This window comes from Hirundo rustica, chromosome 9 (assembly GCF_015227805.2).
Source record: "Hirundo rustica isolate bHirRus1 chromosome 9, bHirRus1.pri.v3, whole genome shotgun sequence".
In the NCBI taxonomy this organism is placed as follows: domain Eukaryota; kingdom Metazoa; phylum Chordata; class Aves; order Passeriformes; family Hirundinidae; genus Hirundo; species Hirundo rustica.
In genome coordinates, this window is record NC_053458.1 from 1,215,451 (window position 1) to 1,227,547 (window position 12,097).

Consider the following 12,097-nt stretch of genomic DNA (forward strand, 5'->3'; position numbering starts at 1 on the left):
CCATGCCCCCGTGTGATGTCCCTAATCCTATCCCCCTGTGCGATGTTCCCTAATCCCAGCCCCAATCCCATCCCCTTGTGGGATGTTCCCCAATCCCACCCCCATCCCCATCCCGTCCCATCCCATCCCATCGCCTTCCCCTGTCTCCCCTCCCCACCCTATTCCCATCCCATCCCCATCCCTACCCCACCCCATCCCATCCCATCCCACCCCTCACCCCCCCATCCCCATTCCCACCCCATTCCCCATTCCCACCCCATTCCCCATCCCCATCCCCTCCCATCCCATCCCATCCCATCCCATCCCATCCCATCCCATCCCATCCCATCCCATCCCATCCCATCCCATCCCATCCCATCCCATCCCATCCCATCCCATCCCCATCCCCATTCCCCATCCCCATTCCCCCCATTCCCCGTTCCCCTCCCCGTTCCCCTCCCCTCCGCTCTCCGCCCCTGCGCGCTCCCTCCCCGGCCCTGCGCGCTCCCTCCCCCGGCCCTGCGCGCTCCCTCCCCGCGCTGTCCCCGCGGTTGCGCGGTCCCGCCCCGGCCCCGCCCGTCCCGGCCATGTCGGCCCCGCGCAGACGCCCCGCGGCCGCGGCCGGGGGGGGCCCCGAGGGGGCGGCCGAGGGGGGAGCCCCCGCCGGAGCCCCCGCGGCCGGCGATGCGGAGCGGGGCATGGCGGCCCCGCCGCTCTGCCTGCGCCTGCTGGCCGCCGCCTTCTACGGCCTCAGCTCCTTCCTCATCGTCGTCGTCAACAAGAGCGTCCTCACCACCTACGGGTACGGCCGCGCCGGCGGGAGCCCCCTTCCCGGCACCGGGAATCGCCTCCCGGCACCGGGAATCGCCTCCCGGGACCGGGAATCACACCCGGGACCGGGAATCACCCCCGGGATCGGGAATCACACCCGGGATCGGGGTACCCCCCCCGGGATCGGGAATCACACCTGGAATTGGGGTACCCCCTCCGGGATCGGGGTACCCACCCCTGGGATCGGGAATCACACCCGGGATCGGGAATCACACCTGGAATTGGGGTACCCCCTCCGGGATCGGGAATCACCCCCTGGGATCGGGAATCGCCTCCTGGGATCGGGAATCACACCCGGGATCGGGATACCCACCCCTGGGATCGGGAATCACACCCGGGATCGGGATACCCACCCCTGGGATCGGGAATCACACCTGGAATTGGGGTACCCCCTCCGGGATCGGGAATCACCCCCTGGGATCGGGAATCCCCCCTGGATCGGCGTGGGGACCCCCTGTGGGACAGGGATCGTGACCCCGCCATTCTCCCCCGTCCTTGGGGTCGGTTCCCCCCCCGTGCACCCCCCTGCCCCGGCTCCTGCGCCCCCCGTGCGCCCCCCGTGCGCCCCCCGTGCGCCCCCCGCTTTGGGGCTGCCGCCCCCCGAGCCCCTCCCTCCCCCGGGTGTCCCCGTGGTTTTGGGACCCCCCGGTGTGGGGTGGCCCCCCCCCGATTTGTGCTCTCCTCCCGCAGGTTCCCGTCCTCGCTGTGCGTGGGGCTGGGCCAGGTGAGTGGGACCCCGCCGTGCCCCCGGGCTTCGGGGGTCCCTGCTCAGGGGGCCCCGGGGTGACGCTGCTCTCTCGCAGATGCTGGCCACCGTGGCCGTGCTCTGGGCGGGGAAGGTGCTGCGGGTGGTCAAGTTCCCTGACCTGGACAGACACGTGCCCCGGCGGGTGAGAGCACCCAGATCCCCTCCTGGGGCACCCAAATCCCCTCTTGGGGCACCCAAATCCTCTCCTTGGGCACCGAAATGCCCTCCTGGGGCACCCAGTTCCCCTCCTGGGGCACCCAAATCCCCTTCCTTGGGCACCCAAATCCCCTTCCTGGGGCACCCAAATCCCCTCCTGGGGCACCCAAGTCCCCTTCCAAGCACCCAAATTCCCTCCTGGGGCACCCGAGTCCCCTTCCAAGCACCCAAATCCCCTCCTTGGGCACCCAGATCCCCTCGTTGGGCACCCAGTTCCCCTCCTGGGGCACCCAAATCCCTTCCTTGGGCACCCAAATCCCTTCCTGGGGCACCCAAGTCCCCTTCCAAACACCCAAATTCCCTCCTGGGGCACCCAAGTCCCCTTCCAAGCACCCAAATCCCTTCCTGGGGCACCCAGATCCCCTCCTGGGCACCCAAATCCCCTTCCTGGGCACCCAAATCCCCTCTTTGAGCACCCAAATCCCCTCCTTGGGCACCCAGCTCCCCTCCTGGGCACCCAGCTCCCCTCCCCGGGCTCCTTCCCCCAGCCCCGGGGGTCCCTTGGGATGTCTGTGCTCTTTGGGATGTCCGTGCCTGTTCCTGGGATCCTGTGGAGCCGGGACACGTGTGAGCGTGTGTGGGGTTTTTGTGTGTGTGTGAGCGTGTGTGGGGTTTTTGTGTGTGTGAGTGTGTCTGTGGGGTTTTTTTTGTGTGTTTGTGGGGTTTTTTGTGTGTGTGTGAGCGTGTTTGTGGGGTTTTTTTGTGTGTGTGTCTGTGTTTGTGGGGTTTTTTGTGTGTGTGTGAGTGTGTTTGTGGGGTTTTGTGTGTGTGTGTGTGTGTTTGTGGGGTTTTTTTGTGTGTGTGTGTGTGTTTGTGGGGTTTTTTTGTGTGTGTGAGTGTGTTTGTGGGGTTTTTTGTGTGTGTGTGTGTTTGTGTGGGTTTTTTTGTGTGTGTGAGTGTGTCTGTGGGGGTTTTTTTGTGTGTTTGTGGGGTTTTTTGTGTGTTTGAGTGTGTTTGTGGGGTTTTTTTGTGTGTGTGTGTGTGTGTCTGTGGGGTTTTTTTGTGTGTGTGAGTGTGTCTGTGGGGTTTTTTGTGTGTGTGAGTGTGTTTGTGGGGTTTTTTGTGTGTTTGAGTGTGTCTGTGGGGTTTTTGGTGTGTGTGAGTGTGCCTGTGTGAGCGTGTGGAGGTTCCCGTGGCGCGGCGGGAGCGGTCCCGTGGGATTCACTCCGCGTCCGCGTTTCCCCTCGGCGGGCGCTGCGGGCTCGCAGCCTCTCACGGTGCCTCTCCTTCGCAGACGTTCCCTCTACCTCTCCTGTATTTCGGGAACCAGATCACGGGACTGTTCAGCACAAAGAAGCTGAAGTAGGGCCGCGTTTCCCGCGTGTTTCCTGCTCGGGGAGGCTGGAACCGCTCCCCTGGGGGCTTCCAGCCTTGTGGGAGCGCCGGGTTGTGGGTGATGGGGGCTGGAACCGGGGCAGGAACAGGGGCAGGAATCGGGGCAGGAATAGGGGCAGGAATAGGGGCAGGAATCGGGGCTGGAATAGGGGCAGGAATAGCGGCAGGAATAGGGGAAGGAATCGGGGCAGGAATAGCGGCAGGAATAGGGGCTGGAATCAGGGCTGGAACCGGGGCTGGAATAGGGGAAGGAATCGGGGCAGGAATAGCGGCAGGAATAGGGGCAGGAATCGGGGCTGGAATAGGGGCAGGAATAGCGGCAGGAATTGGGGCAGGAATTGGGGCTGGAATCGGGGCAGGAATCGGGGCTGGAATCGGGGCAGGAACCGGGGCTGGAATCGGGGCAGGAACCGGGGCCGGGCTCTCCCCTCCCTTCCCAGCCCCATCCCACGCAGGGCTGTGCCACGTGCCGTTCCCGAACGCTCCCCTCGGGCCGGCCTCACCCTGGGGCGAGGCTCGGGGGTGTCCCCGGGGTCCCCAGTCCTGCCTGGCTCGCGTCCGGGTGCCCGTGGGAGCGATGCCGACCCCGTAAGGAGCGACCCCGTGTCCGTAAGGGAATCGCTCCCTGCTGCCTTTCGTGTCCCCGCTCCTTCTGGGACGCGCTCTGACCCCGCCGCGCCTTCCTCCCGCAGCCTGCCCATGTTCACGGTGCTGCGCAGGTTTTCCATCCTCTTCACCATGTTTGCCGAGGGATTCCTGCTCAAGTGAGTGCCCCCGGCCCCGGGTGGCGGTGACAGGAGGGAGGGAGTGCAGGAGCTGCTGGTCCCCGTCCCTTCCCCAGCGTCCTGGGAGAGCGGGATTGCAGCCTTTTGGGGAGGTGCCAGCCCCAATTCCTGCAGGGACCCCAAAGCTCTCCCGGGAGTGCCGGCGGTGGGAGCTGCTCCGTGCCCGGCTGAGCCCTGCCCTGCCCCACGCAGAGCTCCCCACTCCTCCAGGCTGAGTTCTTTATCTTCTCAAAAAATCCCAGGGATAATCGTCTAAAACCGTCTTTGCTCGCAGCTCCGGCGTGGGGCGGTTCCTTTGGGCTTGGTTTGGGTTTTTTTTTCCCCCCCTTTTCCTTGGGAAGAAAAGCTTCTCCCTGCTCCAGAGCCCTGGGAGTGTTCCCAGGGACCGAGCAGTGGCTGATGCCGTGTCCTCCCGCCTCTGTTTTCCAGGAAGAAGTTTTCCTGGAGCATTCAGATGACAGTATTTGCCATGATCTTTGGTGCATTTGTAGCTGCCAGGTGAGCTGTCCCCATTCCCACACTCCAGAGGGTCCCTGCTGAAGGGAATCGAGTTCAGAGGGATTCAACCCCGATATTTTTTTTCCCCCCACACTCCAGAGGGTCCCTGCTAAAGGGAATCGAGTTCAGAGGGATTCAACCCCGATATTTTTTCTCCCCCCACACCTCAGACGTGCTCTCTAGTAGGAAAGAATGTTTTCCTGACCCGAATCCCAGCTGGATGATTAACTTTTCCTGACTCGCTGGCTCCACAGAAGGTGGACGGGATCTTCCCTGCACAGCCCAGGTTTTTCTTTTTTTAACTCCTGGTTTTTTTTTTCCCTTTCCCAGTGCTGACTTGGCGTTCGACCTGGAGGGATATATTTTTATCCTCATCAACGATGCCTTAACAGCTGCAAACGGTGCCTACGTGAAACAGAAGCTGGACTCAAAGGTGGGATGAGCTCGGGCTTCCTTTGGGATTCGGGGATTTCGGTTTTGGGGTTGGTGAGAGCAGAGGGGGGAGGCTGGCACATCCCGTTCCCAAAATCTGTCCGGAGCTGGAGAGGGATTTGGGACAAGGGGATGGAGGGACAGGACACAGGGGTATTGGGAAGGAGCTGGGAGGGAGGGGAGGGGCTGGGATGGAATTCCCGGAGCGGCTGGATCCCTGCAGTGCCCAAGGCCAGGCTGGAACACCCTGGGACAGTGGAAGGTCCCTGCCCGTGGGTCTGGATGAGCTTTACGTTCCCTCCCACCCCAAACCCGTCTGGAATTCCGTGATAAATCCAAATTGCCACCCTCCAGCTCCCCCTTTCCTTGATGAATCCCACGTGGATTCAGCTCCAGCCCCGGTTACAGCGGAGTGGCTGCGAATCCCTGTCCCCGCTCCAAGCCTGGCGTGTTTCCCGTTTCCAGGAGCTGGGCAAGTACGGGCTGCTCTACTACAACGCGCTCTTCATGATCCTCCCCACGCTGGCCATCGCCCTCGTCACCGGCGACGCGCACAAGGTGGGGGAGCCGCCCCGAATCCCTGGATTTCCTGTCCCGGGGCAGCGCCGGGGCTGGGGAGGAGGCGAGGGAGGGGTGGTGCCCCCGGAGCGCCCCGGCAGAGAGGAAGCGCGGCTCTGCTGGTGGATTTGCTGTTGGCTTTGCCCTTGGCTCTGCTGTTGGATTTGCCATTGGCTTTGCGGTTGGCTTTGCCATTGGATTTGCCCTTGACTTTGCCGTTGAATTTGCTGTTGGATTTTTGCCATTGGATTTGCTGTTGGTTTTGCCGTTGGATTTGCCATTGGCTCTGCCGTTGGCTCTGCCATTGGCTTTTTGCCATTGGATTTGCTGTTGGTTTTGCCATTGGCTCTGCCATTGGCTTTTTGCCATTGGATTTGCCATTGGCTCTGCCATTGGCTTTGCCATTGGATTTGCCGTTGGTTTTGCCGTTGGATTTGCCGTTGGCTCTGCCGTTGGTTTTGCCGTTGGTTTCCCCATTGGTTTCCCCGTTGGCTTTGCCGTTGGCTTCCCCGTTGGTTTCCCCGTTGGCTTTGCCATTGGTTTCCCCGTTGGTTTCCCCGTTGGTTTCCCTGTTGGTTTCCCCGTTGGTTTCCCCGTTGGTTTCCCCGTTGGTTTCCCCGTTGGCTTTGCCCTTGGCTTTGCCGTTGGTTTCCCCGTTGGTTTCCCCGTTGGTTTCCCCGTTGGTTTTGCTGTTGGTTTCCCCGTTGGTTTCCCCGTTGGCTTTGCCGTTGGTTTCCCCGTTGGTTTTGCCGTTGGTTTCCCCGTTGGTTTCCCCGTTGGTTTCCCCATTGGATTTGCCGTTGGCTCTGCCATTGGTTTCCCCGTTGGCTCTGCTGTTGGATTTGCCGTTGGTTTCCCCGTTGGCTCTGCCGTTGGTTTCCCCGTTGGTTTCCCCGTTGGTTTCCCCGTTGGTTTCCCCGTTGGTTTCCCCGTTGGTTTCCCCGTTGGCTCTGCCGTTGGATTTCAGCATGCGGCGTTGCTCCATCCCGGCGTTTCGTAACGCCAGAGGAGCGGGGAGAGGGAGAGCAGGAGGGAAAGCCAAATGTTATTTATCTGAAGTGAGCTGGGGGATTTTGGAATCAATGAGCTCCTTCAGACGTGGTTTTTTCTGTCCTTCCTCTTTTGCTGGGGCCGTTTTGTTGAGTTGCTGTGTGGGTTCACTTTGCCAGTCCCTGAGGTCCTGGAGATGTGAAATAATGTTAACAATATTAATATAAATAGTAATATTAATAGTAATAATTTTAATTTTATTGATAATAATAGCAACAATTTACCAGTGGTCCTGTATACATGAAATTATTCTTTATTATTACTGTTGCAATTATGATTGTTTATTTACCTGTGGCCCCATAAGCATGAAATTATTTATTGTCATTGTTACTATTATTAGCAATAAGATTATTAATGCTATTCATATTATAGTATTACAATACAATACGTTATACGAGCAGTAATAATAAATCATAATTATTATTCATTAATATAAAAATAATATAATGTATATATTATAGACGAATATATTTTATATACTGTATAAATTACTCGATATAATTTTTTAAAAAAATATTATTTATATAAAAATGTATAAATATATAAAATACTTTATATTTATACTATAATATCATCTTGTATTATAGTATTTATATAACTTACACTATATAATACAATATAATATAATTGTAATATAATATATATAATAATACAATAAATTATATTATATAATAATGCAATAAATTATATTATATTATATTATATTATATTATATTATATTATATTATATTATGATATATGATTATGATATATGATATATGACATATATATAATATTTTTATTATTATTATTATTATTAATAATAATAATGATAATAATGATAATAATAATAATAGTGGTTGTTGCACTCACCGATGTGCAACACCGAATTCCTTTTTCGTGCCTGTCTGGCGCAGGGCACTGAGCTCAAGCCGCTCCTCCCAGGCCGGGGGTGCCGTGCTCCCGGCGCCGGGCCCTCGTTCGTTAGGAGCTCCGAGCCCCGGGATAACGAGCTGGGCTCAGTTTTTTGGGATACAAGCTTGTATTTGGGATACAAGCGCTCGTTCAGGAGCACGAGCGGGAGAATGTCACTCTGTTCAGCCCTGGAGAGAGAAATTGCTTTTTTTTTGGTTTTGTTTTTTTTTTTAAATTTGCTTTTGCCCTGAATCGGCTCCTTTCTGCCGGGCCCAGCAGACAAAGGCGTGCTGTGTGCCGGGGCTGCTGCCAGGAAACTCCTCCTTGGCAGCTCCAGGAAAAGCCCCTTGGGAAGGGCCCGGGAGCCTTCCCCGAGTCTGGGAATTCCTGCGGTTCCTTGGGAAGCGTCCCAGGTAACACATCCCGCTTTGTGTGCTGGCGCTGCTGAGCGGAGCCCAGGAGTTCCTGGGGGAAGAGGGGATGGCTGAGCTGCAGGATGCCCCTCCAGCCCGGTGTTCCCGTGGGAATGGCATTCCCAGGTGCCTGGCAGGAGCCCTGCCTGCTTGGGCATTCCCTGGCCAGCTGGGAAGGGAGCGAGGGAAGCGGCTCCTGCTCCGGCCTCGTGGCTGAGGCTCCTCTGGAGGATTCCGCTTGGATTCTGGGTGTCTCCAAGGATGGAGACTCGCCCACTTCCCTGGGCAACCTTTGCACGTCTCCAAGTGCCTGCAGACATCCAGAGGGGTGTCCCTGAATATCCCTGGGTGTCCCTGGCTGCCCCTGGATGTTCCTGGGTGTCTCTGGGTGTCTCTGCGTGTCCCTGGTTCTGTCTCTGGGTGTCCCTGGTTCTGTCCCTAGGCTCCTCCTTGGCTCCCGGGTGAGATCCCTGCTCCCAGCTCTCCTCAGGGAGATGCTCCAGGCCCTGCAGGATCTTGGTGGCTCCTCTGGACTCTCCCTGGCTGTGAGATCCAGCGCTCCAGATGCTCCCCAAACCCCCAAACCCCAGGACAAAAGGCCTTTCCCTGAAATCCAGCCTGCCTGGAGCCACTCCGTCTCCGGAGGTCCCAGCTCCCTTGGGACGTGCTGCCTCGCTGCTGCGGTTTGCAGCGGGTGAATTCCAAAGCGCTCCAATCCCGGCTAAGGGCCAGCTGGGAGCTGCCTCTCCCGGTTCCTGTGCCTTGTGACGCTCATTCCCTGCTTTTTCCAGAAGGGAGGAGCTGAGTGCCGGGGCTGCAGGGGATCCCCGGGGTCTCGTTCCAGGCTTGGCCCTGGGTTGGTTTTTTCCTGCTGGGAGGGGGTTGTTCCCTGTCTTGCTGGGAATTCCGTGCTTCCCGAGGCTCTGAAGGTGCTGTTCCCTGCAGGCAATGGAATACCAGGGCTGGGCAGACACGTTCTTCGTCGTGCAGTTCACGCTGTCCTGTGTGATGGGGTAAGGACTGGGCTGGGAGCAGGGAAGGCACCTCCATTCCAGAAACAGGGAATCCTTTAAAAATCACCCTGAATCCTCAGTCCCGGGATTCCTGAGAGTTGTGGTGGGTGGGAATCATCTCCCACCTTCCTCCAGTGCAGGTTGAGCTAAAAAAGTGGGATGAACACAGCTGGAGAAAGGATGGGAATGGATCCTGGAACCGTCAAGGGAGGGACCCGAAGCTCACCTCGCTCATTCCCTGAATTCAGGGGCAGCTTCCATGGCCGGGGCGCTGGGATGAGGTCATTCCCAAGGCGTTCTCCCTGACCTTGGCTCTTCTCCATAGGTTTATTCTGATGTATTCCACGGTGCTTTGCACTCAGTACAACTCTGCTCTCACAACTACAATAGTTGGCTGCGTTAAGGTGAGCCTGCGTTCCCTGCTCCCGAAAAACTCCCGGAAAACTCCCAAAAAGCAGCACCTCGTTATCCCTTGGGAATGGCATTAACCCCTCAGTCACAGCCCTGCATTCCCTTGTCCATAAATTCCCTTTTTTTTTTCCCCTCACACGTCTCTCTTTGTTCCTCCCGTCTTGTTCCTTTGCAGAATATTTTAATAACCTATATTGGGATGTTTTTTGGAGGAGATTATATTTTTACATGGATGAACTTCATTGGTCTAAATATCAGGTAAGAGCGGTGGTTTATTTATGATTTGTAAGTGGAAAACTGGGCCGACACTGAAATGATTTGTCTGATTTAATGGATTTTTCACCCCCCCCCCCTCAAAAAAAACCCCAAAACACGGAATTGGGTTTTTGTGCTTGGTCTGTGGGATGCTCCCAGACTTGGTTTGTGTTAAAGCCAGGAGAATCCACGGGAGCGTTCTGGCAGGAAAATTGAGTTTTCCCTGAGTTGCCGAGCAGAGTCACGGAATTAAGGCAGCAGCAGCAGCAGAATTTTTTGGGGGGGATTTTTTCACCTGGGATTTCCTATTCGGCTTTTGGAAAAGTCTCCTTTCTGGGCTGTGCTGTGGGAGTCTCTCCAGTCCTTCAGCAGGGGTGGAACAGATCCAGCGCTAGGCTGGGAACCCTTTTGGCAGGAACTGAAAAAACCACCTGGGTTTAGGAGGAGAACTGGGAATTCTCGTGGAAGCTGACGCTTCCAGCAGATCCTCGTGCCGCGGCTCTGGCTTTTCCTGGCCGGTCCCGGAGCCGAGCTCGTTCCCAACGCGTTCCCTGCCTCTCTTGCAGTATTGCTGGGAGCCTGGTGTATTCCTACATCACCTTCACCGAGGAGCAGATGAACAAGGAGTCGGATGGCGGCAGCAAGATGGATATTAAAGGGAAGAGCTCCGTGTGAGCAGGGAGAGGCCATCGGTTCCCATTTCGGGGTTTTCCTGTCCGCTCGACGGCGGGCGGGAGGCGGGGAAGGGTCCCGGCCGCGTGCCGGGAGCCGCGGGTGATTCGCACAGCCGAGATTGCTGCCTTCACAAATCCTGGGGAAGATCCACGCGGCCTAATCGAGTCTGATGGGGAGGAATTAACGGGTTTCTGACGGAGCTGGGCGCCGGCGGCGGGCGGGGCCGCGCCGGGATCTGCTCCGTGGCATCCCTGGATCCGCTCGTCCCGAAGCTGCCTGCGAGCCCGGGGCTGGCTCTGCGCCCGGCTCGCTCCCTCTGGAAGGACCCGGCGCTGTCGGCGTTCCCTGGAAGCTGCTCCAATACCTCCTGGATTGAACGTTCGGTGTTTTCCGGATGGATTTTTTTTCAGCTGTTCCCTGGTTCATTTTCCCTTCGGTCCGTCCGTCGATCCGCTCTTCCAGCTGGGTTTATCGGAGCCTCGCGCTCGCTCCGGGCTCTCCGAGGCTCCTGGGGTTTTCCTGCCACTGCAGCCTTGGATTTGGGAAAGCCGCTTGGCCTTGGAGAGATCCGGCAGGGAGAGGGCAGCTGCCGGGAGCACGGCAGGGCCGAGGCCGTCGCACCTGGCCCGGCACATCCGGAGAATCCGCAAGGGCTGCAGCTCCCACCCCTGCAAGAGGAGCGAGGACTCAAATCTTCTTTATTTGGCGACTCCAGCGCGTCCCGGAATTCCCGTTTTCACCTGGATTTGAGTCACCCCGCTGGAAGAACGGGGATTGTAACACACTGGGCATCGTTCAGTGATTTTTTTTAAAGGTTGTCTGACCCAGCACTTCTTTCCAGGGGTTGGTTTTTTTTTTTTTTTGGTTTAAAAAGATTGGTTTTTAAGCTTGCTTAGAAAAAGCTTTTAGTAAAACAAGGTATTTAGAGCTTTTTGTACCTTAACAGCTTCTCCGGACACCGACAGCGGGGTTTTTTTAGGAGATACCTGCCTAAACTGGAACCGCTGCTAGGCAAAGCTGCGTTTGCTGGGAGTTTTTTGGAAGGTTTTGGATGGGCAGGAGATTTTCCGTGAGGGCGCAGCTCCAGCCTGGCGCGCTGGGGAAGGCGTGGAGCGAGCGAGCTCCAACGTCCCGCTCCTGGAGCAGCTCCAGGGCCGCGATTCCCCCTTTTTTTTTGGCGGGATTTTGCACTCTCCGTAGTGACAACGGGCAGTTGGGTGTCCTGGAGCAGCCCCTCAGCGCGTTCCCGCTCCGAGCACGCTGAATAAAGAGACCCCTGATTATTTTATCTCCCGGAATTCCAGCAAAACCTGGGCTCTGTGGCAGGGGAGGGAGGGTGACAAACCCTTCCTGCTGGGCAGAAGCTCCCCAGTGCCCGCACTGGCTCCTGTACTGGTTCCCAGTATCCAGCTGCTCCCGCCTCTTGCTGCAGCGTTCCCAAATCCCCGTTTTTTTCCCCCCACGTGTGCTCCGACTCTGCCGCGCTGAGTTCAGCCAGGAGGTTGATTCTTTGTAATTTTTTTTTTTTTTTTTTAATGATTTTCTGTTTATTTTTGAATCTACTGGTTAGATTTGCAGTCCTGACAGGGGAAGGATTTTTAAAGCTGATTTTGGCCACGCTGGGATCCTGCTGGATCCTGAACACTGGGAAAGCCAAGAATTCCTCTAACAGTATTTTCTATGCTAGTAATTGACTTTAAAAGGAAAGTTTTCTATAGAGAATCTATTTACAAAAATGAGTGTTTTAGTGCTGAAAATCCGAATGTGTGGCGGGCTGTGGATGTGAGGAATGAGAGCAGAAAGGATTTATGTGCCTCTGTATTTTTGTATTTGCTTCCAATAAACCAATGAACCAAAGCTGCTCCTGCCTCATCCCTCTCTTCCCAGGGGTGCGTAAATCAGGGATTTTGGGGGCTCTTCACAGCCCCAGCAGGGGGAGGTGGGGAATTCTGGGCTTCCAGCTCTGAATATTCCTTGAGAAGGGAAGAGGGATGCGGGAAACAT

At 56.5% G+C, this 12,097-nt stretch overlaps 1 protein-coding gene across 1 annotated transcript; it reads left to right on the forward strand.

Moving 5' to 3' along the window:
• The first annotated feature begins 566 nt into the window (after nt 1-566).
• On the forward strand, nt 567-11,954 carry SLC35D1 (solute carrier family 35 member D1). The gene is made up of 12 exons (XM_040072566.1): nt 567-781; nt 1,501-1,534; nt 1,614-1,700; nt 3,009-3,076; nt 3,802-3,873; nt 4,324-4,392; nt 4,723-4,825; nt 5,290-5,382; nt 8,685-8,752; nt 9,078-9,156; nt 9,339-9,421; nt 9,985-11,954. Exons 1-12 carry the CDS (start codon nt 567-569, stop codon nt 10,091-10,093), a joined length of 1,080 nt encoding a protein of 359 aa, XP_039928500.1. The 3' UTR covers nt 10,094-11,954.
• Nucleotides 11,955-12,097: the final 143 nt, after the last annotated feature.